Source organism: Struthio camelus, chromosome 3 (assembly GCF_040807025.1).
Source record: "Struthio camelus isolate bStrCam1 chromosome 3, bStrCam1.hap1, whole genome shotgun sequence".
In the NCBI taxonomy this organism is placed as follows: domain Eukaryota; kingdom Metazoa; phylum Chordata; class Aves; order Struthioniformes; family Struthionidae; genus Struthio; species Struthio camelus.
In genome coordinates, this window is record NC_090944.1 from 76,822,604 (window position 1) to 76,848,884 (window position 26,281).

Consider the following 26,281-nt stretch of genomic DNA (forward strand, 5'->3'; position numbering starts at 1 on the left):
ACTGTGCTTAAGACCAGGAAATTGAATAAATATCAAACAGCCAATTTTCCTGAAATCATAAGAGGAACCGAATTGATCAAAGTGTAGAACCATCAGAAGGGGAAATTAACAAGTGTTTGTTTCTGTTGGACAAACACAACATCTTTACAACACTTCAAACAGAAGATGTTGCTGCAAATGGAGTGTGAAAAAATTATCCGTTTAATTAGTAGTAAACAATCATGGCAGCTAAAGAATTTTAGGTGTTTATATTCTTCATTAATCATAGTTCAAATCTGCTTCTGAGAATTTTACTTTGAGAATTATGCTAGTTTTATAGCTGTTCTACTCTCTTCAAAATAGTTGCAGACTTAGCTTTGTTAGTGCTTGAAGTTCTGTGCATTCTTCCTCCAGTTTTAAGGCCTCTGGTTTGCTCCCTGTGTTGCCATTTACATCTTTGTAAAATGAATGCACATTATTATCCTTTGATTTTACTAGTATCTTATCCTCATTTTGTATGCAAATGTAGATGAAACTGAAGGTTCAAGGCAACAGAACTTTAGACCCATGATGGATGACTCTTTCTTCTGTAAAACTGATGTCAGTTAGAATAAAGGTTTAATCTGGTAAACGGACAAACTGAAGCACGGAGGGGACTTTCTTACGTTTATGTTGCAACATTTAGAATTTTTCCTAGGGTCCGTAACTATGTGCTCTTATGCTTTTTTCCCATGATAGACAATTGAAAGATTATCGTATGGGGATAGCTTTGTAGGCAAGAGCAAAAAGCAAGTGGTGTTTATTTAAGTGTGTATATCTATATTTAAGTATGACCTTTCAAAGATGCCGAAGGGAGGTAGGTATTCAAATCTTGAAGAATTTCTGCCAACTGTCTTCTATCAAGGCCAAAAGGATTATTCAGTGATTCTGGGTCAGTCAGGAGTTTTGTTCCAGACTCTCCTGTGCCTGAACATGTCATCTCAGGAAAATTAGTAAACGCCATGTGCTTCAGTTCATCTGTCTATAAAATGTAACAATAAAATTAACTATTATTGCTTCGTTGAGCAATGTTATAAGGTTTAACAAGATCCAGTTCTCCAGTGCTTTTGTACCTTGTGTTGTCGTGAATTTCAGTAGGTTTCAGACTCAATTTCTCTGGAAGTCCGGGGCATAATGTAAGCCTTAATGGTTAAAAGAATGTATACGTTTTGTCTAACACTTAAGAGCTGTAATTTTGCTTCACAGTTTCTTCACATGAGACAGTATTACAGTATTGTGTAACTGCACTAGAAACTATTTATCATCGTAATATGTAGAATATGGAGCTAGTGTCCACACATTTCATCAAATGTTCTGAACATCAAGGAAAAATTATTTTAAAAACCCAACAAACAAATTTCAGCTGATGCTGCATGTAAGACCTGGTGATGGACCTTCAGCGTGACTTATCTGGAAGCCTTTCATACTTGCATATTCATTGTATGCCACATATGTTTATAAAATGTGAGATTTTTCAAAAACTTTGTTGCAGTTAAAGTTAGGCATCCCCCAGCGTCATTAGAGTACGATGCTTACAGAACACAGAACACTGCATACTTGTGAAATCCTGCCCAGAATGTACTATGGACCCAAACAAAAGAGGAAAAATAACAGAGCATATACTGAGGATGTGGCTGAATCTTGTTTATGAAGTGGAATATATCTTGTTTATGAAGTGGAATATATGCAGGATATGTATGGCAGGATTTTGTGTAAGGAGGGAGGGAGCAAAACTATGTGATCAATCCCTTCTACCACAATCTCCATGCTCTTGTTTTCTCTTCTAGCAGAATATGTCTCTGCAGACCACAACAGATTTCATTCTGGTGCCATTAGAGGCATTAAGATTCAGGGTGTTCTCTCTATTCATTAGTTTTAAAGAGCAATGGTGAAGAATGGTAGATTCTTTTTGAGGCTAATCAATTTTTAAAGTTTATATCTCTTAGGTGTTACACTGGAGACTGTAATATCCCAAGACAAATTGAAGCTTTGATTTCAGCCTTTACCAGCAGCTCAAAAAATAGCTCCGTGATGGCATCCTGTTATGTGTATCCCTGTCTTGCCCCTTGAATTTTCATTGACAAATGACTCCAGAAGGTGAAAAAAAAAGCCCGTCCTAATTCATTAGTGTCGTCTACATTGTGCGTAGATACCAACGACAACCCAGGGTCCACAGCAATGGAAGATCAAGTCCTTAAAACTCAGAAATTGCCCAATTGGCAAACCCTTTAACCATATACCATTAGCTATTGGGAAAGCTAGCTGCAAGATGTTAATAAGCCTTTTCAAGAAAATGCTCAAATTGCACATGCCAATTGCTTTACAGATACTTAAGTGACAAATATTTAATCATGTAGTGCATCTTAGTAAAAACTAAATTGGTGTTAGTTTACTGCTGAGACGAGGACTTGGAAAGATCCAGGATCAAATATCATCATGAAGACCTCAACAGAGAATGCTTAAAAACAGAACTCTTTATATGGCTGGGAAACAGTGAACTGTAAAGTTACCTGGAAAAGACAAAGCTATTGATTTTGTGTCTTTTGGTTTTATGGAGATAGAAAGAGATTTTGGACAGTCACCAGGGAAGTGAGACCTCAACGTGTGGTTGCATTTGAAAAAATTAAACAGCAGCTTTAAAAAGCGGTGCTGGTATGTAAGTGTGTGAACTGTCAGAGAACACACTGACCTGTTAGTCAGACAGCAAACGGTAATGAAGTAACCCACCACGTGTTTTCACTCTTTCTGAGTGTCAGTAACAGATATCTATGTCCAAATGTGCAAAAATAGTTTGTTTTTATTCTTATGGATGAGATGAGCCTATCTGATCTTTGCTGTCATTGCAGTCACAAAATGATCTACAGTTTTAGACGGAAGAGACAGCTTGGATATATTTCTTTATTACTGTTCCTGAATGAACGTAGAAAATGGCAATCAGATATACTTAGTATATAGTGGTTAGTGATTATCTACGATACAAGTTTAAGCCCAAATCTCCAGATCATCTGAGTCCCCTACCTCCTTTACCCAGAAATTGGGTAACATGTTTAAAGCCTCACCAGCAGGGAGACACATCAGCAAGACAGTACTTTATTACTGCAGTGTCCATGCACCAGAATCCTTATGTGAAGTTTAAACCTGTAATGAGTGGAGGAAAAATCACTGAATTGTGAAAATACTTCAGAATTGCTTAAGATGCCATGACCAGATGGAGTTACTCTAGAGAGATCTGTGTTTTGCTAACGAGGAAGAGATTTCACAGGCCTTGAGAAGACTAAACACTCTCCCCTACATGAAAACCCAGACAGGAGTTAATCACAGGATCATTCAGGCTGAGGGGGGCCCCGGGGGACCCCCATCTAATCCCACCCCTTGCTCCAGTCAGGCTCAACACTGAACCAGGTTGCTTAGGACTTTGTCCAACTGAGTCTTGGAAACTTCCACTCTTCCATGTGTTAATAGTCTTTCCTAATACATTCATCTCTCTTCTTCTATTGTGGTTTTGAACTTCCTCATCACATTGTCTGTGACAGTCTCACTGTTGATAATCCTGTTTGCTGGATCTGAACTAACATAGCACACTTACTTATAACCCCTTGTGTATCCTGATATAGTATATTCTTGAATTCTCTTATCAACATGGACTACATATACAGGTTTTCCAGTATTTCTTCATGTTACATCTAGCCCGAAGTAGCTCTTCCAGGGCATTTTATGTTCGTGTGAGCAAATATGTAATACAGTTTTGAGTCTCAGCTTCCATAGCAAGCATGCTTATGCACCAGGATAGAAAGAAATAAGGAAATAAGAGATAGGGAGATCTCTAAAAAAAGTTTATCCTTGCCCATTCTTAGGAAATTGAAATCGTAGGGTACAATCTAGCAAGATTATCCTCAAGGTATTAATCCCATTGCCAGGATTTCTTCACCATCCCCAAACAGCTAGTTGTTTCTGTTCACAGGAGCAGCACCAAAACAAGTTGTGTTTTTATTTAACCTGCACTAAATTGTTTCGTTAGTGCAAATGGGACACGCCATATACTGCTGAGGGGCATCATGCGAGATCCCAAGGCTGCTTTCCACACTGCTTTGGTACTGTAATATTATATGCGACATAAACGTGATTAAATGTTAAAGTAGGTGTAGAGAGACTCCTAGAAATATAGACATGGTGTAACTAGCTTAATATTATCTCTTTTTTGATACTGGTATGAGGAGTGTGATCCTGGGGAGGGAGTAGGTCTGTAGCTGGTTTGTTTCCTTCAGCTGTGATTATGAAGTAGCCTTTTAGGAGCTAGCGCAAGTAGGCATTAGTTTGGAATAGCCCTTGGCTGCTCTGACTTATACTATATGGTTACCTGTTACTGCTACTCCTTTTTTCAAAGTGCTTTTGCTCACTATCTCTAAGTATGTTTTAGGGCACTCTTTATTTATAGGGCAAATTTTCTTCTCCTGTAGTTATAATTCCTTTAGTTTTTTTTCTCCCAGCTTTTCTCCATGTACCTTCACCTCATACTTTCTTTACAGAATTAAAAAATATGGTAGAAAAGTTGGGTAATGGGTTCCACAAACTTCATTAGAGTTTGTTTTGCCTTAAGCCTTTTTCAGCATCAGAGACTGCTTTGTTTTAGCTCTGAAAATATTTAAGCTTAGTGTGGCAGAGACATATCTTAATTTTATATTTGTTCCTGGTGTAGTAAGAGACCAAATATATTACTTGCAGGACTAACCAAAATAACAGTCAAAAGCCCCCTCTCAGCCCCTCCAGTGAGATGGCTTTTAATGACCATCTCTTAAGTGGTTTCACTTGCTAAGAATGCCACATATGTATTTTTAAAGTAAAACAAATACTGGTTTCTTAGAAATGCAGGAAAGATATTTTAAAAAATTATTTAGTTTGTTTACTGAATAAATAGTATAAAACTTGTACAGCTTTCAATAGGTGAAATATAAAAATACATATAACTTTACATGCAGCTGCAGTAGATTCTTTATGCTGTTTTGCTGTAGTATATTGAGCACCATATAGTACAGTATATGTGGTCTTTATATTTGGCTCCTAAACTGAGACTGTAAGTTGAGTCTCAGGCTTAACACTTAAAGGTATTTCAAGAGGGGAACTTGTTTAGAGCTTCTCAGCATTCAAATTCAGTGGGTTGCTAGTTGTTCCCCTTGTATAGCCATGTTTCACCTTTGCACATTGCTGGTCTTTGGCCTGTAGTGGTAGATTGTAACTGGTAAATTCAGTGATATGCTAGAACTGGATGCAAGCTAGTACATAAGCTCAGTCAGAGATGTTTTCTTTGCAGAGTACGTTTGTACCCTACCAGTCAAGATGACTAGCACACACAGTGGCATTGACTTACGAAGTGAATCCAGATTAATCTCGCAGGTAATTGTCCCCTTAGTTGCTGCTTGTGTACTGAAATCTTATCACTGTTGTCTGCCTGGGTAGTCCCGTGTACTGTGCATCTGCGTTCTGCTGGATAGAGGTACCCTTCACACAAGTGAACTTAAAATGCTTGTGCTTACAGTTAGCTATTTAATGATGATGTTGTGCTGTTAATGTTCAGAGGGATGGTACTGGTATAAAATGGATTATGCTGTTTCTCAGAGATACTGCTGGGGAGCTCTGTCTCTTTGAGGACTTCATCATATGGCATCTAAGGGTTCTGTCCCTACTTGCTCAGCAACTCACAAAACATCTAGAACTGACACTTTTTATAAAGTCTGTTTAGTAAATCAGATATTTATGTATGTATGATTTTATTGAATTTTTTTCTTTATAGCAGCCTTTCTTAAAGCCTAACTTACTTCAAGGTTTTAAAATGACTCAAGTGAAAATAATCATGTACAAAGAGTATGCGTTACTCAATTTTTTAAGAGAAGTCACACCACTGAGCTGCTAAAGGACAAGGTTAAGACCAGAGCTAGCATTTGCTTCAGTATTAATTGTTTTCTGACTACAGTAGTCTTCTGTGCAGATGGCAGAGAAAGTATTTCTTCCTGTTATTCAGTAATTTAGTTCAATAACTATTTTGTTCACACAGAATGAAGATAAATCAGTTCACTGAGAAACCAGCTAGGAGTTAAAAAGTAGAAAAGCTGGTTTTCCTCCTTCTCATTTGTGAATAACAATAAGGTGTGGGAGGATAATCTCTACTAGTTCTAAAATCTTATAGGATATGGTGAAAAAAACATTAAATCTGCTCTACTCACTACAGAAAACATTTCATTTCTTCTGTATGTCAGATTTAAATACATAATGTGTTATAAGCTTTTTTCTTTACATGTGCAACACATTTAAAGTAGGTTTATTTATTTAGTTAAAATAATTCAAAATTCTTCTTGGAGCAATTTTAGCTTATTCCAGTTTCCATTCATATTCAGCTTGTCACCAGTCATGATAATTAGCTAGTAGAAATAAAATAAAAGCACTATTTTATTCACCATTTTCTAGTGTAATAAAAAATAAGCAGTATGCTCAAAATAGACCCTTATCTGTTTCTTTAAGGGGAAGTGTTTGCCATTCTATTTCTTGGTTTTGGCCTTTGAAAGTCTGGTTGCATTCCCAAATACTAACGAGTCCTTTTTTCTATCTGTGGTTGACTATAAGGTTGCATTTAGCCTAGCCTTTTTGCAATGCTGACCTAGCAACAGTGTTTCATGCCTTATTCACTGCAGCTTTCTTTATTATGGGCTTCATCCAGAGACCAGAATACTGCAGAATGTAGAGGTCTGCTTGCTAAGTATATTCTGCCACAAAGAAATTACTCTTTGTTTTTGTTGTGTTGTCCAACTACAGTAGCTTTTTCTGGATATTTTTGGGATGATTTTAAAGTGCTTATTTTGACTTATAAAGCTGTAAACGGCTGTGGGTTTGCCTGCTTGGCTGATTATTGATCTTCCTGTGCTTTGGTGCGACCATTAAGTTAATAGATGCACCATTCTTGCCTTGATGTAAAATGGCCATCGATAGGAATATCTGAGTTTTGAAACTTACTCCTTTCTTTGAGCTGGGTAAATATGTTGCCCTATAAGGCACATCTCTTCTTTTAGAGCTTTAAGCAAGACAGCTAATAGGAAGAAATTTTGAGAAACACACGCTGTATTGTTTGGAGGCTGAGCCAGATTTTATTAAACATAGTCAACAGTCATTTGGTCTCTGCTTTATGATTTTCTGGTTTTTTGAGAGGTATCTAAAGGTTGATTTAAATTCTACAGAGTATAATCAGTTTGTACTGTCAAATACGTACAATGATACCATTAAATATGCTTGTGTATGACAGTTCCAGATAACACTGTGAACCCCCCCCCGCCTTGCAACTTTTAGAATCATATAAATAAGAGATGGAAGAGAAACAAGTAGATCATCTCTTTGATCTCTTCTCAGTTTCCAGTTTCTCTAAAAGATGAGGTGGAAGACATCTAGTATTACCAAAGAGAAAGTCCAATCTGAAGCTGGCTATCATTCCATCTAGAAGCAAAATAAATGAAAATTGTGTAGGTGCTTTAAAAGGAAGGCAGCCCTAGCATGAGGTATGGGAGATCCTTTCAGATTCCTGTTCTCATTTCTTGAGTAACTATTTAGGGAAAAATCCCTCTGGTGCTCTCTCCATCCTCAGTCTGAAAACTTGGGAAATATAAATTGCAAAAAAAAAAAAAAAGTGGGAAAATTGTCAGGAAATAGAAATTTATAGTGCTGTAGTAATATTTTGTTATATAGATTGTTTAATTTTTCTAAGCTGAAGATACTTACAATATGGAAATAATGGCATGATGATTTTTCTTTTAGCATACACACAATTGCTAAACATACCATTAAAATATGGGACCTTCATTTCAGCTGCTGATTTATTGCACTTATTTTCAAGTTAATGATCTACTGATGTGTTGACCTTACCTTTGCATGAAGATTACAAATGTTTTAACTATAGATACAAAGTTCCTGACGTTTATAATTTTATATCAGTGATAACTCTGCTGTATTATGATACTGCATCATATTTTGCTTTTAAAGGAAGTATATGTTTTGGTTTAATATTCAGCAACAACAGCTACATCCACAGTTGGATAAAAGCTGCCTCTCTCATGAAGAAAACTCTTCCTCGGAATAAAGGTACTTTCACTTTATTCAGTGCACCTGTGCATGGTGATGCTTGAATGTCAAGCATTTTATAGATCAAAGCGGTATTTAATTTATATTTTCCTCCAAAAGGTTAGCTCGTACAATTTCATACAGTGGTAAGCTGCGATATTTTACCTTGCAGCGAACATGTCTTTTCAGTGTTCTCATCTCAAAAGAGGGTGTTTTTCTACCTAAATCAGACTTACCACATTTGTTGCAGGTTTTATTACAGGTTTTTTATGGGTTTATTAACCAATATTAACCCACTTCAATACAATTAGTTTTCTAACTTAGATTCTTGGAAGCAGTTTTAAGTAATGCCTTCACGGAGCCAAGTAAAATTTCAGGGGCCTCATAAAAACAGTTACTGTGTTGTAAACTATTACTGCAGTAAATATTCAGTTCTTTGAAATGTAATGTTAATTTTGATCCCATTGTGGATATACCTGCACTCCCAATGTACATAAGGAAAACAATTTTCAAAGAATTGTTTCCAAAAGAGTAAGTAATCACCTTTACTTCTCTGAGCACACATCAGTATGGTACTTCTGGAGATCCCTGCTAAGTGGCATCTTCTTAAAATGAAGTCTGTCAATCAGCTACATCATTCAATGAAGCATGACTCTTCCTAACTTGGGATTAGATCTAGTAACTAAGCGCAGTTAACCAACAGAATGATTAACAAGTATACTTTGTGTCATCCATATAGTTGTTTCACCATTGTCTGTTATCGAAACATTTTTGAAGTAGATAGAAGAGTTTGCTTGAGCTACGATGGAATGGACCTTAGAAGTCAAAAGGCTAGGCATCCAGCCAGTTGGTAATTCAGTGAGACACAATACATTATCTATTTTGACAGTCTCTGCGGTTAAATAGTCTGGCTCTTGTAATACCTAACTGTTTATAAATAGAAACAAAGAAGTCAAAGGATCTGATCTGGAAAGCATAATAACACAGAGCTTTGGATATGGCTAGAACTCACACATACCTCTTTCCTTCAGTAAAATGAGAAGAAGAAGGTAAATAGATTGAGTCTAAGTGGAAATTGAAAACCACCTTTGGTATGTGTTTTGCTTGAGGTTTCACTAATGCCTTAAGAAGGGCATATATTGGAGCTCTACAGTGAGGCTTGTAAATGTATTGCTCTTCTGACCAAGAAGTTTGCCCTCAGGCAAAATGTAGTAAAATGGTAGAGTAGAGTAAAATGGTAGGCAGACTGCTCCTACAAAACTATAGTAGAAGCATGTCTCTGTCCAGTGTGCATGTTGTGTGGGACGTAACAAAGAAGTCCTGATTTCTGATTCCTGTTTCTTGCTCTGGATGAAATTAAAGTGTTTCAGCAGATAGATTTTCCATGTGAAATCTAGGAAAAGACCTAGAACCTCCACACAAGCCTTCAGACACATCTGTGTGTTCTCTTTACACTGGCACAACTCAACAGGAAGGATCCTGGCCTTTGGCATGGTCAGTAATATATCTCTTCCTGAAGGCAGGAACTCCTTTTGTGTTGAGATGGGTATGGAATAAGGGTCCCTGAGCAAGTACTCTATTCCCTGTGATATCGTTTATACCAATAATTCCCGTTTTCTGTCCTCTAAATGTTACAGTAAACAGTCCCCTTCACTCCTTTTTTAAATGTCTAACCCATTTTGGGGCTTGAAGCTGTAAATACAGTCTCACACAAGTAAGTGACTTAAGTTACTTTTGTTTTACATGTACACATCTTGCAGGAGAGAGATGGGATTCTGTGTGTATTTCTTTCCGTAGTGTTTTCAGTTATTTTTGCTTAGGTGTCTCCCCACTTTATGGTCTCTTTCTTGTAAATTGAGTTTTGTGTGCAGAACTCAAGCTTGTGAATTCCCCTTTGGGAGCTGGGTGTCTAAAAATCCTGTGCAGTGTCACACCTAACCTCCTCCTGTGGACATAGGCCTAATCCCTGCCAAGGTTTGCTGAATGCATGAGGAACAGCCCTATTTGGTGGTTCTCAGGCTGAACTGGTTTCAGGTCTGCATGGTGTACTTGGCCCAGCTCTTGTCCGCATGGTGTACTTGGCCCAGCTCTTGTGACAGGAGGGCTGAGGGGTTTGGGCCCCTGGTCAGATTGTGCTGTGTGAAATTTATAACTAGGCTATCTGCCAGAATTCCTGGTTCGTCAAAAGATGGAGGTTGAATGTGACCTAGTCACATCCAACCTTAGCAGTAACCTTGAGTCTTAGTGAAATCAGAGGATGGGTTATAGAAGGCCTTGGTTTTGCTGCAGGAGAGGAGAATTTGTAAGTAATCCTGGCTCGTTCCCATCAGAAATAGACATTTGGATATCCTTAGTGGAAAGCATTTATTTCTGAAATCTCTTGAAAAAAAACACGATTTGATGACTTTCCACATTCCGTGGTGGCTTCTCACGGTAGTGATGGGCTGCTTGCTTGGGATGTCTCTGAAATTGCAGCTGAGTACAGGATAGATAACAGCAACCTGCCGTGCATGTGGCACCAATTATCCTTCCTGCAAAGAACCACAAATATTATAAAAGAGCACGAGTTCGCTGTGCAGTGCATGGGCAACAGTTGTCAGTTAGGACTGAATGTGTCAGGACAGGAATCCCAAAAGGACGGGTCAGTAGATCTGAATTCAGGGACTCTCATGTGAAGTTTCATTTTGCATATTTATAGGTGGTCTGGACCTGGGAAGGCCTTATACTGCTCCAGCGCTGTTGATGGCTAGTGCTGTAATAGTTTACAGACAGATTATAAATAAATAGACAATGTTCATAAACCACCAACATTTATGGACATTATCTGCGTCACCAAAATTTTTGTGTTGTGGGGAGGGGGCCAGAATGTTGGAATGTACGTATTTGTTCATTTTTTGGAAAGAGTATGTATTCTGCAAGTCAGCGCTGTAGGTACTGTATATGAAATCTGGTAGTGGCGTCAGATACATATACTTAGATATACGGCCTTACTCTCTGGCACAATGTTTTGCATCTGAGTGCAGTTTCAGCATGGACAGCATACCCGGTGGTAAGCTCTCATTCTCGTAGAGACCATTCTGGCCCGTGTTAGATAAACACTGGTGCAAGTGTTAGTGGAAGAAACTGATTTATGTGGATCTTCTGCATGAGGGCAATCACTCAAACAGGGTGGTCAGTTGCCATCCGGGTGGTGACAGGAGTCTCCGTTGCAAGCATCCTTGTAACAGCATTTTCAGCTGGATCGGATCTGACTCCCTGGGCCGTTGCTTGGTGCAGTCTTATAACCCAGCTGGCTTGTAGTCCCATGTCACCAGTCCAGTGCGAGCATGATCAGTTTCCATTGACTAGTTAAAACAGTCTTAACTATGTACAAAAATTGTCTTATCTAATCATAAACGCATCTGAATAGACAAGCGGTCTGTCAGTCTGTCTGTCAGTTCAGCAATTGGTTCATATATGCAAAGCAGGAAGTGCCTGGGTTGTTCCTAGGACTGCCTGGAGTTCCCTACCTCTCCTGGTCCTGTCACGCAGTCGATTATCTTGTGAACGCAAAGCCGGGACTGCGTGGGGAGTTCTTCTGTTGATCACTCCCTTCCCTGGTGGAGCTGGGGCCGCCTGGGGCAGGCTTCTTTCACTATCAGTCAATTATCTCATCTGGACAGAAACTAGCTGGGGAGTTCCCGGGACTGCCCAGGGAGTTCCTAGTGATGACTCAGCATGCTGAGCGTGTTTATCGGCACAGCCTGTATACCCAGCTGCATTACAATTATAACTTCAGCATTAATTTATAGTGCACCACACCTCTCTGGTGCACGCAGTGATTATCAGTAGCCACTAAGAGGTTCAGCTGAGCATTGCTGATACCTGTCCATTTCCTGATGTGATCTGCTCCAGGACCGGTCGGCCATGTCTCTTGGTAGGAATGGATGCCTTTTTTCTGTGTTGTGCTGCCACATCTACATGCTGGTACTTTGTGCTTTTCCTGCTGTGGAGAACCCAAAACACCACACCTGCTGTCAGTAGCACTGGTCTCCTGAGCCACAGGTATCCAGCCTCCACAAAGATGAGTCTCTTCTCTGGGCTCATCTGCTACTTTCTTAAGTGTTTCAAGAGATGTTGTTTGAATCTCCTGTCTCTCAGGAGGAGATGGCTAATTGTCAGAATAGCGGCCTTTACTGACAAAGAAAAACCTATCTGCTGTTTGTCAGTAAGCCTGCAATGGCATGGTGGACAGCATTTAAATCTGTTGGGTTTGTAACTAGTGTGATGCTAGTTACTTGGCACAAAGCAGCTTTCCGTAATGGGTAGGGGGAACCTCCCTCCAGTTCTCTTTTCTTCGTTTTGAAAGTGTTCAATGAGAGGTAATGAACAACATAGAAAGAGAGTGAACAGCAATGTCTTTGAAAGATTATGTTGGATACTCAAGAAACAGTTGGTTAAATGTTAGAGTAAAAAAGAATGAGAGAGGTGTCCACCTTTGTGAACGTGTAAGGCACGATAGGACTCTATGCTATTCCTTTTCAGGGCCCTCTCTCTAAAGAGAGAGTCTCGAGATGGCAGATGGGGAGGTCATGCTTCCCCCATTCTGGGTCCTGCCCCGTAGGGATGCCAGAAGCAAAATGTGCAGCACACTGATCTTGCAGCTCCTCAAACTTACTCATACAGAGCAGGCTGCACTCCGGCCTGGAAAATGTTGCTTGTGCTCTCTTCTCTTCGGATCCAAAGTGGAGCTGGAAGAACTAAGAATCAAACTGAGTGTCATTCCTGTCACTGTTATGCTGAGAGAAAGACGTGTTAGTTCCCGTAAAAGCAGAAATGATGCTGAATATCATCATATTTCTGAGGCAGCTTGGGAGCTCTCCACCCCAGGATCTCTGCTGATGCACTTGCTGGGCTACCATGACTCCCTATAGCTCTCCCTGCCCTGATTCCCTGCTGTCTCCCCCCAGAGATACATTTTCTGTCTTTGCTTGCTCTCTAAGCATAAAGTCTGACACAAGTTATTTTAAATAACTGGGGGACTTTTGGTAGTCTGAAAAATAAAAATACTTACAAGTGAAGTAAAAATTTAAAAGATTTCCTCAGTGGTAGCGTTGCTCAAAATCAGTATTTGCTGCTATGAACTAAGGTTATGAGCAGTCAAGGTGGGAAGGATATAATGGACAAACTCTAAAAGCTGTAAAGCTTCAGAACTTGTTAATGCAAATTGGTTGGCACAGGCAGATGAACTAGTCAGAATTAAAGTATCTATCCCTTAGAAAACTTTGAAAAATACAGTAAGGCAAAAAAGGTCTGTGAAAGATAAAAACAATATGAGCTGCATAAGCGGTTTATATTTATACTAACAGTAGTGTGGCTGCATTTGGAGAGAAAGAAAGGGTCTGTGTTATTTGTCTAAGAAAGCTAGGGGTGTTTCCCTAGTATGCAGTTGAAATAGCTATCACTGTAAGAGCACATACGCATGGCAAACAGCATGATCTAATGACTAGAGAGCTACCTAGAGGTCAGAGCGCTGGAGTTCATTTCCTGGATCCCCTGCTGACTTACTGCAAGACGATGACCATCTCACTTCTCTGTGCTTCACTTTCACCAATGGAAAATAAGGAAACTAATCCTTCATTTCCTTTGAGACTTATTCATGAGAAAGGCAATGTAAGCAGGGAAGCATTATTACCTGGGATTGAAATGGCACACACCTAGTGAAATTTAAAGATTAACCGCTCCATATTATTTAATTAAAATAATTAGTTTATGTCGGTGGGGATGGGGGGGGTCTGTGTTTTTGTTTGACGTATAAGATAAGGAACACATTTTTTTCTTGAATTACCTACAACTCTTTATAACACAGTGGTTTGCTTGAAGTGTTTTGTAAAGAATAGTCTTGCTTTTGAGTACAGTACAAGTGTTATGTTGTGATAAATGCTATTTTTCACAGCATGGGTTTGAGACTGGCTTAACTTGTGTGCTCTTGGTAGGTTGGATGGATGAAGAGGTGGCATAAAGCTCTCAATGTTTCCTTCCTTTGCCTTCCCTGGGGAGAAGGACAATTGCCTGACTGAGACAATGTCATTAATAGCCTGCCTTGCTGAACTTGTATGAGGATTCATTCATTATTGTTTTTACAGTGCTTTGAAAACAAAGGAATTAAAATATTTTATTTCCTATAGACATGGCAGGGCAGCATTGAGGGTGATGTCTCAGAAGATTTTAATGCCTTTTTCATTTGCATTTCCAGGTCTGTCACCATATTGCTGAGATATATCAATCATTGCTATTTATAAATTCAAAAATTTAGAAGTCAACTGTTACCTTATTGGTTAAAAAAGGGAAGAAATAAAAAGCAAAAGCAATCACACTTAAAAACTTCTACGTATTTTGTTGTCAGATTCGATGTGTCAAAGTTACTTCCCCCTAGTGGTTTTCAAACAGTATTTTTAAACATTAAAAAAATTGGTGCCGTGCAGAAATTTCTAAAGTATTGAGAAAGACATTGCTTGGAGAAAGTTCCATTTTAATCAAATTTAATTTCTTTTGGGGGTAATGCACTTATAAAGTTCTAGGGACTTTCCAGACATCAGAAACCCTATCCTAAAGCTCAGTTTAGCACAGACAGCTGCAGAACAAGTCTTAGCTTCTTAGCTAGCTATCCCAAACATTGTCTAGAGAGCTGCCATTCCTGCCTGCCTTGTTGACCGCAGGGCCACTGCTGGGCTACTGCTGAAGAGACAGTACCAATCATGCTGAAATGTGTAAAATTAGCCTTTAAGCCAGAATAATGACATATCCTTCTGTGCAGTGTATAATCCTAATAAGATTAAGCTTTAGCAAAGAAAAACATAAAAGATATAACCTAATAAAGTCACAATCTATTCTGAATAAACTGTATTATACATGTTTGGTGAATGGATTATATAAGTTTAATGAAATTATACTGTCTTATAAGCAGGATACAACAAGTAGTAATGGCAACTTTTCTATATACAATATAAGAAAGTAAGGGAGAAAATGGGCATTATTGGAAAATGAGTTTAGTCAAAACAATTTAAAATCAAAAAGATAAAGATAAAAATAGAATAACTCATTAAATGTTGCAACAGTGAACTTAGTGCTTCTTTCAGTGTTTGAGGTAGGATTGAAATAAAAAATCCAGATATCTGTAATTCAGAAATATTCAGAAAGATGCATGTAGTTTTTAGAGGAAGAAGGAAGAATGGAGGGATGTGAGGTTAGAGAAGAATGATACGGCTGAAAATCTTAACATCTGAGGACATTTAATGTTCTCTCAGCATCTGGTCAAACTGTTATTTCTATTGCTGTAGTATATTCTGTGTTTCTCCATTCCAACTTTTCTTATGATATGTGGTAGTGGATTCCATGCTGTTCGCACTTTTAAGCCAGATGGCGTATCCTCTGTCATGCTGATACCATGCTGGAAATGTCATCTATGCAACATAGCAGAGATATAGTAGCACTCTAAAACGAGTTTCTCGGTTGTTGTCCACTACAACAATTTTTTGTTGTGGGTATTTTACCCCTGTAAAAAGCATACCTAAATATGCTTTTTTGCTATAAAAATTAAAGCATTTCCAAACATTTTTGATGGTTTAACAAATTTCAGCTTAGTCTATTGTAGTAGGGAATTGTACATATCTTTCTAAAAATACTAATATTAGGTACTGCTTTTAAAACTACGCTTAGCACAGCCCCATTACCTCTCCAAGAACTGTGCTGCATCTGTTTGAAAACAATTAACAGAGTCAAGAATCATGAGGTCAGAGCCTCAACGCCCCAGTAAATGTAACATAGTGAGTTTTTTTCATGGTTAAGGTGGAGGGAAGATGGAGAATGAATGGAAGAGGTGGCTGCCGTATAGTTATAGTACATATCAGGAATTTTTTTTATTTCACTTGCTGAAAATTGTCAAGCATAATACACTGAGAGGCAGTGTGATAAAAATTACATTTTAGGAGCCCACCTTTATTTTTCTTATTTAAGTTGCTTAGTTTACAAAAAAAAAAAAGAGTTGCTTTTCGGTCTGTCTAGATGACAACTCATCTTGTCCTCCAGCAGGTAGAATTTTAAAATGCATCTCTCCTCTTGGAAGTACAAGGTTGGATTAACATACATAGCTGTATCCTCTTTCCTTAGTTCATAGTACGTACTTACCTACTTGGGCTTAAATGATTTAATACCTGCAAAAGCTAGATCCAAGAGTCAAACAAGTTTCTTTTCCACGTGTAATAATTCCATAGTTGGATTTATTCTTTTTTGTATCTGTAAAATCTCATTGATTTAAAACCCTGTCCTTGGTTATGTTTGGACAATCCTGGTAGGCTTCAAAGAACAAGACTACAAGAGGTTAGGTAGAAAGTAGAGAACGATGTTTAAAGGAGTCCCTGGACTTATATCATATGGCAAGGAATTAGGCCTATTTTATAAGCTCTGATTCCTGTCATATGATTAGATCGTGAAAATAAAGTTAGGTCTCCTTACTAGTCCTCACAGGTGACACCCTGCTTATGGGAACCTTTCCTTCCTGTGCTGAAGGCTGTGAAGAGTGAGATGAGTCATTATATTGGATGAGGGCGATGCTAGGTATTTATAAGGCTGTCCATCACTGTGGAATCTATGAACTTACCAAATTTTGAACAGTTCTTGATTGAACAGTATTGATAGAAATAAGTGTAATGTTTTGCTAGTGGAATTTAAGTTTTAATTTTGCATGGGTGAAAGAGAAGGGAGAAATACCTATTTCAAGACTCCTAACCAGCAAACAATTCAAAGTCAAATGTGTTTAGTATTCCTTTGGCTCATTTTCTTTTTGTTCCCTTGTCCCTTACTTTCTACCTGTATGTTGTGTATTTGCTTTCTCAGACCACTGGCTTTTGATGTGCAGGGTCTGTGCGCTTCTCCTGTGCTTCAGGGGCCTTTCACATTGTTGAAAGCCTGCTTCAGCAAGCCAAGGGAGCTGAAATGGCCATGGAACTGCAGTCTGTGTGGAGGAAGATTGCTTCCAAACTGATACAAGTGCTGGCTTTGTGCCACAACTTAAGTCAACCAGTGAATCTCCTAGAGTGATGCTGCTCTTCCACCCTGTCCTTTAAAATACAAGTCTTCTTCCCCATTGCTTGCAAATAAGTAATGACTCTAAGTAATTCACAATATTTTTCTAGGTGTTTGCACTTCAACTTTAATTAATTGTTTATGTAGTAATTCGACATACTACACTTACCTGAATTTTAATACTTAAAACTTGCTTTTCTTTCTTTATATCTATTTTATTTGTCAATAAACGCAAAGATTTGTTTTTCCTTTTCTAAAGTCAATGTTGCTTCTGTGTTATGAAGATTTAGCGCTTGACTATGTATTTTTCAGCTTCTGCTTACTATTGAAACTAAAAAAAATATGGAGGGGGAGGAAAAGTGATGAGAATTAAAGTAACGTGTCTGTGGGTAATAAGAGAATGGCTGTGGACAAGAAGAATCAGTAGCTTCCTACAGTCAAAAGTCACATTTCTAGCCCTTGGCTTCACTCTGTAAACCCAGTGCATCTTCCGTAAAAAATTACTTTGTTACTCTTGACTTACCTGCACTTGTTCAGTGTATTTCAACTTCAGATAACTGGGCTGTTACAGCGTGCAAACTGTCCACAGGTGCCTATATACAGACGCAACAATCCAAAGCAAGCATGGTCCCAAAACACTGAGTTCAATCAGTTATGTCTACAGTGGGCAAACAGATAAAAATCTGGCCTAAATTGTTTCAGAGTTTCTTAAAACACAGTCACCCTGGTTGCTGAAGCATAATACATTTGTCCATCTGATAGATAATAATGCCTAGAGGCTGGTGAATTGAAAGGAAAAGTGACACAAGGTGACAAGGAGTGGTAACAGATACTCTGAGGTTATTAATCATATTCTTGTTGTTTCAAAGGAAAATCAGACCATGTTCTGTATATGGCAGATTGCACAATGTGAAGTATATGGTGATAGCCATACGCTATATATATATAAGTGATAGCTTTCAGCAGTATGATTTCACATACTGGTAGAGCTGAACTTGTGTTTTTTGTTGCCCCTGCCAATACCGACATCTTGCCCAGGGTGCTGTAGGCCCACCCCTAACAGTATAGCGGTTTGAAGTATGTATTAGTCTCCCTATAAAAGAGGTTATATCTGCAAACTCTTCAGACTTACTCGCCTGGGTAAAAGAGGTACAGGTACCTAATGCATACACATGCGTGTATTTTATCTGCAAACAAACATGGCCATTCTGGAGTATATTAAAATTCCTTCAATTTTCCATCCTGTTTTGCTATTTTTTATTGATTTCTTCACTGTTTCTAGTATGTTTTATTCTGGTAGTCCTCTCTATTTGCCAGCCTACTCAGATACCTTATTGCAGAAAGGGGTATATGATAATCTTTAAAATGATAAATTGAAGAACAGTGAATTCTCCATTATCAAAGCCAGATAGAGGAAAAAATACCCATGAATAACAGTAGTGCTTCCACAGCCTGTTCCAGTTCTTCTGCCCAGAGCTCTAAGGAATGCCTCTGATTACCCAAGTTAGCTTGAAAGAGTATCACACCACAGGCAATTAAATCCTCAATTCAATGAATTTAAAGGGAGTTTTCTACCTCGTTAAGAACAGTGATAGAATTTCCATTGACCGCAGCCATGCAGAGATTTTATCTGCACTGTGGAGCTCTACAAAACAGGAGAGAAAGGAGTCTCCATGGCTTGGAGAAAGGTTTACAAGGAAATATATTTTCTGTCATTCAACCAGAGAGGCTAAGACTCTAAGAAGTCAGGGTAGGGAGGGTGTAGGGAGGTCATTGGCTGCTATCTTTCAGTGAGCATCTTGTGACAAAATGGCCTTCCTGAAGCAAATCTTAGTTTTCCCATAGGAGACAGACATATACAATTAGTTTACTTGATTCTCATCATTCATAAGGAGCACTAAAAACTGTCTGTTCTGATATTTAATTTAAACAGATCTCATTGTTTGAAAAGGTTTCTTGGTTACCTGTTTTCATTCTTCAATTCATAAATGTTTTCTCTTGTACCACCTTAAAAAGTTATTTTTCTGCTAACAGTTTTGTACTACTGAAATACCCATAGATTGTCATTTCCATTCATTTTCGTTGCTTATTAAAGCCTTATGGGTGTTATAGTATCAACCACATTAACCTCTGCCCCTCTAGACTTCAGTGGAAGAAAAGGGGGTTGCAGTAGGCTAACATTTTATGCCTATTTTAATGACTTATTTTTGAGGACTCCACTTACACACTTCTGTCTCTTTTCTTGCTGTTACATGGTGTAAGGAAGGTGTGGCTGTTTTCTGTCAAATTTGTATTTGTCATTTTCTAAATCACTGTTTTCCTTCAAACCATGCTTAGAGGCAAAAATTGGAAAATATTTCCTCTGTAGTGCTGTTGCTGCTTGCGTTTCAGGAAAAAGATAAGTTAATTAATTGTTTAACATTTGGGGACTATTCCATGTATAGATTGACCACCTGCAGATTTTCAAAAGGAGGTCCTTGTTTTGAAAATGAGATCTCAAATCTGAGGTAACATCAGGGTATTTTGGAGAATGCTGGTTAGAGGAAGTTTTTACTCCCTTGCTGTGAACTTTTCACATCTATTCTGCAGAATTCACACTAAAGAGCATGGACTTTAAAACTTGTTTCAAACCATAAACCACCAATAGCCCTATGTTATGCTTTTCCTGTGCCAGACCCACAAAGGATGTAAATTGTTACTGACTCTGGCTGTTCAATTTATGCTGCTGAGACTCATGCAGTTCTGGAGGTCCTCAGTTAAATCCTAGATTTTGACAAGCGTCAGGAGAATATTCTTATACATTCTAGAAAGAAAAGAAAGTATTATAACAAAGGTACATAAGCTATTTGTGTGAATAAGCTAGAAATGTTTCTCCCTGAACACAATGCGATTTTTTCATTGGTCCTCAATGTTCAAAAATCCTCAGTAAATATGTAATTTTCTCTTTCTTGTACGGATTTGTTCTGGTACTATTTTGTTTCATTTGTTACTCTTTTCATGGAATACTCTTACTCATACATACCTCTAAAATCTTGAGTACTTTCTCTCCCTTTAGGAATTTTCAGTTATTCACTATGATATCATTACATTTTCCCCTGAAACGCTGTGTTCATAGCAGGATAATGGGGAGAGAAGTTGTTCAGTTTATGATTGACTAGTGGATGTACCATTTCAATTCCCTTGGAAAGTGGGTGTGAGACTGTTTGAGTCTATGTTACTTTGGACAGATATCATTTCAGGGAATCATAGTTAGAGCTGCAAACAGTCTATTAGTCACACGTCCAAGCCCTGCCAGTGTAATATTGTTCCCTGCAGTACATTATTGAATGTTTTGTCCAATATCAGTTTGAATGACTCAAGCAATGAGGCTTCCACCACTTCATCTGAGAAACTATTCCATGGTCTAGTAGAACTCGCTGTTAGGAAATATTTCCTGGTACTCAGCCTAAACTTTTTTACACCCAGATTGATCTCATTACTGTTCGATATACTTTTTTTCGATCCTGTCTTAAATCTTTTTCCTTCTTTGACGTTCACACTCTTGAGTGAATAGTAGACGGCTATCATATCACCTCTTAAGTAAAGCAAATACATAATTAGTTCTTCTATTCCTTCTCTCCAAGTAGGCCATCTGTTTGGTAGAAAAAAGGGCTGAGTATGTGGAGATTTTTTTCCTACTAAATGCTTGCTTCAAACACATTATATGAAAAAGTGCATTATGAGTTCATATGATTATGTGGCTCCAAGGAGTCCCAAATTTTCTTTAAAACATCTTTCAAGAGTTATGTAGAAGCTGATAACTTTATCAAGCAGTCGTTTGAAATAATACCTATTTCTAACTCAATGCACAGTTCTAAAACAAGTAGTCTGCTATGTTTCATGGCTTCAGGGAATGTTTTGTAATGTTGCTTCATCTATGTTCTGTGCTATTTATGAGGCAAAATATATGTATCTACATCACTGAGAGGGGAGAGCACTGGCAGCAAAAGTGCGAGCAGCAGATGACACAGGATATTCAGGGGTCTTTAGAAGGTCTGTCCTTCACAGCTTTACAGCCAGAATTTACAAGTGTTTCCTTTAGCATTCTGCATCATGGCCACATTGTTCAGGTTATATAAGGGTTGTTCCAAGGTAGAGAATGTACGTTATTGCATCCAACCATTACACTTTTCTGGATTTCTTTCTGGTAGTCAACATCTGTTTGGTATTGAAGTGTCTAGTATTATGTTATTCTAACTGTTTCTCACTTTTTCCCTCCCTCCTCCTCCTTCCCTACCATATTCCAAATTTGGGTCCGCTATCCTAAGGGTTTTTTTTAACGATACTTATCATAGTCTAAATTCTGCAAAAACATATGCATATAATAAGTTGCATTTTGTGAAATGTGGGCCTGTCCTATTCTTATTTTTTTTATTGAGGATCTGCTGCTTGATTTGAGAGTCCCAGTCAGAAGAATACTTCAATTTACAATTAGACTTTTAAGCTGGTACTCCATGCTTCTTTTGAAAAACATCCAGTATGTATTTTAGGCATATGTTTATGTTTTTTGATGTATCGCTGTACAATTTGGAACCATGTCAGTGTCTTGCTAATTCCTTACCTGAGGTTATCCGATGCGTATGGGTTTGTGAGCCAGGCTTCAATCTAAGTGAGTAAACAAGCTTGGAGCACTTTTTCTCAAATGTGTTAAAAATGATGAGCAAGTTAATATGCCCTCGGGCAAGAACATTCCTGAGCTACCTTATTACAATTTTGCTAAGCTAATTAGGGAAGAAAAATGCAGTGATCAAACTAAGACCAAGTAAAGTTTGAACCAAATCAGTGAGTTCAGTTTATTAAATTATCAATTTAATACAACAGATAATCTTGCGATATCACAAATAAATACATAAACACAAAAAAGATAATGACAAGTAAAAGACAGTTCTCCATCATGAAAAGCAAGTAGCTTGAATAACTCTTGCAACTTGCTCATTTTATTGCTGTTATCTGAAATGAGCTGATAGATTTGTCAAAGCCTTTAATGAGTGCTGTATTTCAATGAAAGTCTCAAACACCTTTTTCACTTCTGAGTGGACTGTCTGAGGCAGGGAGAGGCCTCAGACACTGCTCCTGACACAAGAGAAAGAGCCACTCTTCTTTTTTTTTTTGTCTGCTTTTATAGGGAGCATTTCTCACTTTTTCCACCTCAGAGACCAATGTTATGGCTTTAGGGCCTTGTTTTGTGAAGGTAAGCAAGCAGTAACCATTACAGTCCAATCCTCATTGCAGGCGTCTGAGGTGATGGTGGAAAGCTCCACCTTTGGAACAAGCCTTCCAAGTACATAGATTCCTCCAGAAACATGAAGAACAAGATCTGTGGGGGGCTTTGCCAGGATCTTCTGGCCGAGGTAATGGGCATCAAACCCATTGTCAACAAAATCAAGTTTTTAAAGCTTACTAATTACCTCATTAAGGTATTTTCTGTGCAGTGGCATCCTCCTCTGAGCATTTATTCTAGTGTTCTCAGAATGAATATTTGGGACAGAAAAATTAGAAAACTGATTGAAGTGAACATATTACTTACCCAGATAATTTTCAGTCTAAAAGAACAAGTGACTTTTATGTAAACAAATTCTACTCATATTTAAGCAACTGATATTTTCCCATTCCTCATCTCAAATCTGCACTGATATCCTCACATATCTCTGCACTTGTTCTCTACTGAATGTCTGGTATTTTCACTGTTCAAGAATTGTTTTTCTTTCTACACAGGTTATCCAGGCTGTCTTTTTTGGTATCTGTGTATTGACTGACCTTTCCAGTCTTCTGACCAAGGGAAATGACAGCCAGGAACAAGAAAGGCAGCTTAAAAAGCTCATTTCCCTCCGTGACTGGATGATGGCTGTTTTGGCTTTCCCCATTGGAGTGGTAAGTATGGTGTTAACCTGCTCATGTGTGTACTAAACTGGGAGAGCAGTTGCTATTTACTGATCGTTTTCTGGCTGCAAGGCTTTTACACTTCTTGGCAAAAGACTACGCAGAAAGAGAAAAATAGTAGAGATGGTTTCTGCTGCTCTGTATTTGTCCAGGGTATAAATGATTACTGATGTTAGTAAAATTCTTTTTGGTTCATTAAATAAAAAAATCTACCTTACAATAGGAACTTGATTGCACAAGTCATTTCAAATGTGAATTTTACCAATAGAATCTTAAGAGTCAACCTGCACTTTTTCAGTGTCTTGTTTCATCATCAGTAGTAATAAAAGTGCTGACTGAGATGTGTTTTCACACTGTAAAAGCCTGACTGAAACTCAGGAGGTAAGCCATTCTGTTATGGAAAAGAAAGAAACCAAAATCTAGATTGCCCCCCTGTTAATCCTACAGGGCATTCAGAGCTAGTAGAAGAAAACGGAGGAGGAAAAGAAAGGTTTTGTCAGTAGTGTACAAAAGCACACAGTCAGAATTGAATAGTGTTTTTTACAGATCTTTTTCAAAGTAAAACTGTTTTTTGGTTCAGATTCTCCTCTACTGGGAGATTGCAGTTTGCTTTCAATGGCAAAAAGTGCTCAGTGTCTTGAGGTGTCTCATACCAGACACTGAAAACAGTTTGAAACTCAGGATTTCACAGATTTTTACATGAAAGTGTGATCTGCTCAGATTAGTTCTAAACTTAGTATATTAAAAATATGTGAACCTTTCATTAAAATATTGTTTTATTGGAAATTGGGATCAAACTATTTCTAATTTTTAATTTCAGTGTACAGTTGTTCAAAATACAGTCTTTGGAATTAATATTATTTTTGTCGTGGGAGGACTACTAGAAAACCATATGAGGTCTCAGAACTCATACTGTTTCACAACAGCTGGACACCCATTGTCAATTAACAATTGACAACAATGTAAACCCGACATACTGATATGTCGTTTATAATTTTATATACTCAGAGATGTGTCATTAAAATATGATTTCACCACTTATGTGGGATTTCACAATATGTGAAGAAATACAGAATGCTTTGGCAAAGTTAGAGAATGCAAAACATATATAAAACACTGTTCAGGTGTTTCCTTTATAAAATATCCAGTTGGTAGCCTTCACTTACTCTACGGCTTACCTCTTCGGAGCTGCCGCAGTTCTCATTGGAGTAATGAGCTGCAGTTCTCCAGCCATAGTAGAAGGTACACCTATGTCAGTTAATACAATTCGTAAAAATCTGTGAATAAACAGGCTTGTAAATGTGAATGTTATGTGTGCAGAGATATATATGATAAATTTGTGCTTTAAGGGAGGTTGGGAATTAGGAAGTAGTTGTGATTCTGACTGGCAACAGATGCTTTTGGTACTGTATTGATACTAGAAATGAAAAAAGAGAACAACATCACGTTATTTATTTTTATTTAAAGCTTTTAAGTGCCTTTTTCAATCTGTAAGTGTAAGCCTTTACATGCATCAAAACACACGTTTTCCCAACCTTTTTGGCTCTCTCACTAGTCTTCTCATGCTTGCTATGCCGTTCAGGATTCAGGGATTCTCCCCTAGTTCTGTTTAAGCTCCATACTGATCTTTGTGTACTTCTCCATCCTTGCAGTTTTTCTGACCTTGAAACTTTTCAAGATCTTGGAGAATTTCATCTTCTCTTGTCTTGGCAATACCATGCGTTGGCAAAGCTGTGTGTTCTGAGCGTTTCTTTCATGCGTTGTTTCTTTTTCCGCCGATAAATGAGGAGTACCAGCTAGTCATTTCTGGCGCTGGAAGTACTGTTGCAACCTCTACAATTTTGCAGTTCCCAAGAAGACATTCTGCCTACCTGGAAGCTAGCTTACTTCTCAATGGTTTACATACACAAAACAACTTCCATTTTACTCACAAATTCCAGAAAATAGTAAGAACTGGCCATGCTCGTTGAATAGATACTCTTCATTTCTGAAGGTGACCTTCCCATGGTGAGAGGGAGCAATTGTTTACCACACATTTTTTCACTTTATTTTATATGAAAAAAAAAGCCTGAGAAGGATGTTTTTATTGTTGTTTCTTATCCTGGCTACTGGGAGATAAACAATAGAGCTTCAGATCATATCACTGGCCTCAGTAACCTGCCTGAGGCTTACATTTCTGAACATCTGGTCCCACGTGAATGCAGCTCCTTCCTGAAACTAGATCCTCTTTCACTGCACTCATCACATGACGGTTACTACTTGCTGAAACATTAGCCGGTACCACAGGGGGTGGCCGAAAGTGACACAAACTGACCCACTCACTGGGGGCTTTTCTGCGCTGTGATTGTGGGTAGGAAAAGTCCTAGGCCCCGAAGGGAGCAAATATTTAATGCTGGTTTTGTTCTCGAAAGAGCTATTTATGTGAAAGAAAGTATGCAGTCAAATCCTGATATGCTGGAGGTGCTTGTTAGGAGGAAGTTATTATACACCAGAGTGTCTGCAGAAAAAAAGCTAAAGTTCTCTCATTTCCTAGATTCTCTCACAGCTTCCTCCCTCAAAACCAAACCAAAACAACAAAAAACCAGCAAAGCAAAACAAAATAAGTTCAAATGTGTTGGGGTTTTTTGTCTTTTTTTTTTTTTTTTGAGAATCACCCACTTAGCTTTCTGTGTAAATTCTCAGTGGTTTCCAGTAGTGACATGGTGGAATCTTAAAACAGAAAGATTAAACAGATATGAATTAAATCCATATTGAGTTTCTAATGCAACAGCAGTGATCAAGCTTAAATACTTAACATTACCTTAACATCTAAATTATTTTTATTACTCGGTGTTCTATACAGGGCACGTTTAGGGAAAAATGCAAATACTAGGGGAACATTTTAAAGCCCACTAACTAGTTTTTTGAGAGCTAGTCAACACAATTTTTTATTGATTTCCTGCTTACTGAAGCCCTTGTGGTGGCTTATTCTGATCAATCAAACAATGATGTGTGAAAAAAAAAAAAACAAAATAAAGCTTTTCATTTTTAGGCCTTCCTAAAAATGTGTTACATGTAAGCCACCTGGGAAGTCTGACCCCCAACCTCCTTCCACCTTCGAAAGCAAAAGCAAAAAAAAAAAAACACAGCCCAAGGGCACACAGTCTCCTTGGGTGGCTTTGCAACAGATCAAATCTTGCAAAAT

General features: G+C 38.1%; 1 protein-coding gene across 2 annotated transcripts in view; it reads left to right on the forward strand.

Annotated features, from left to right (window-relative positions):
- The window catches only part of AIG1 (androgen induced 1), a 130,777-nt gene that overhangs the window by 18,305 nt on the left and 86,191 nt on the right, over positions 1-26,281 (forward strand). For both annotated transcript variants that reach the window (XM_068938528.1, XM_068938529.1), the window contains exon 2: positions 22,933-23,088. In XM_068938528.1, coding sequence (XP_068794629.1) covers positions 22,933-23,088 — 156 coding nt within the window. The remainder of the gene's footprint in view (positions 1-22,932; positions 23,089-26,281) is intronic.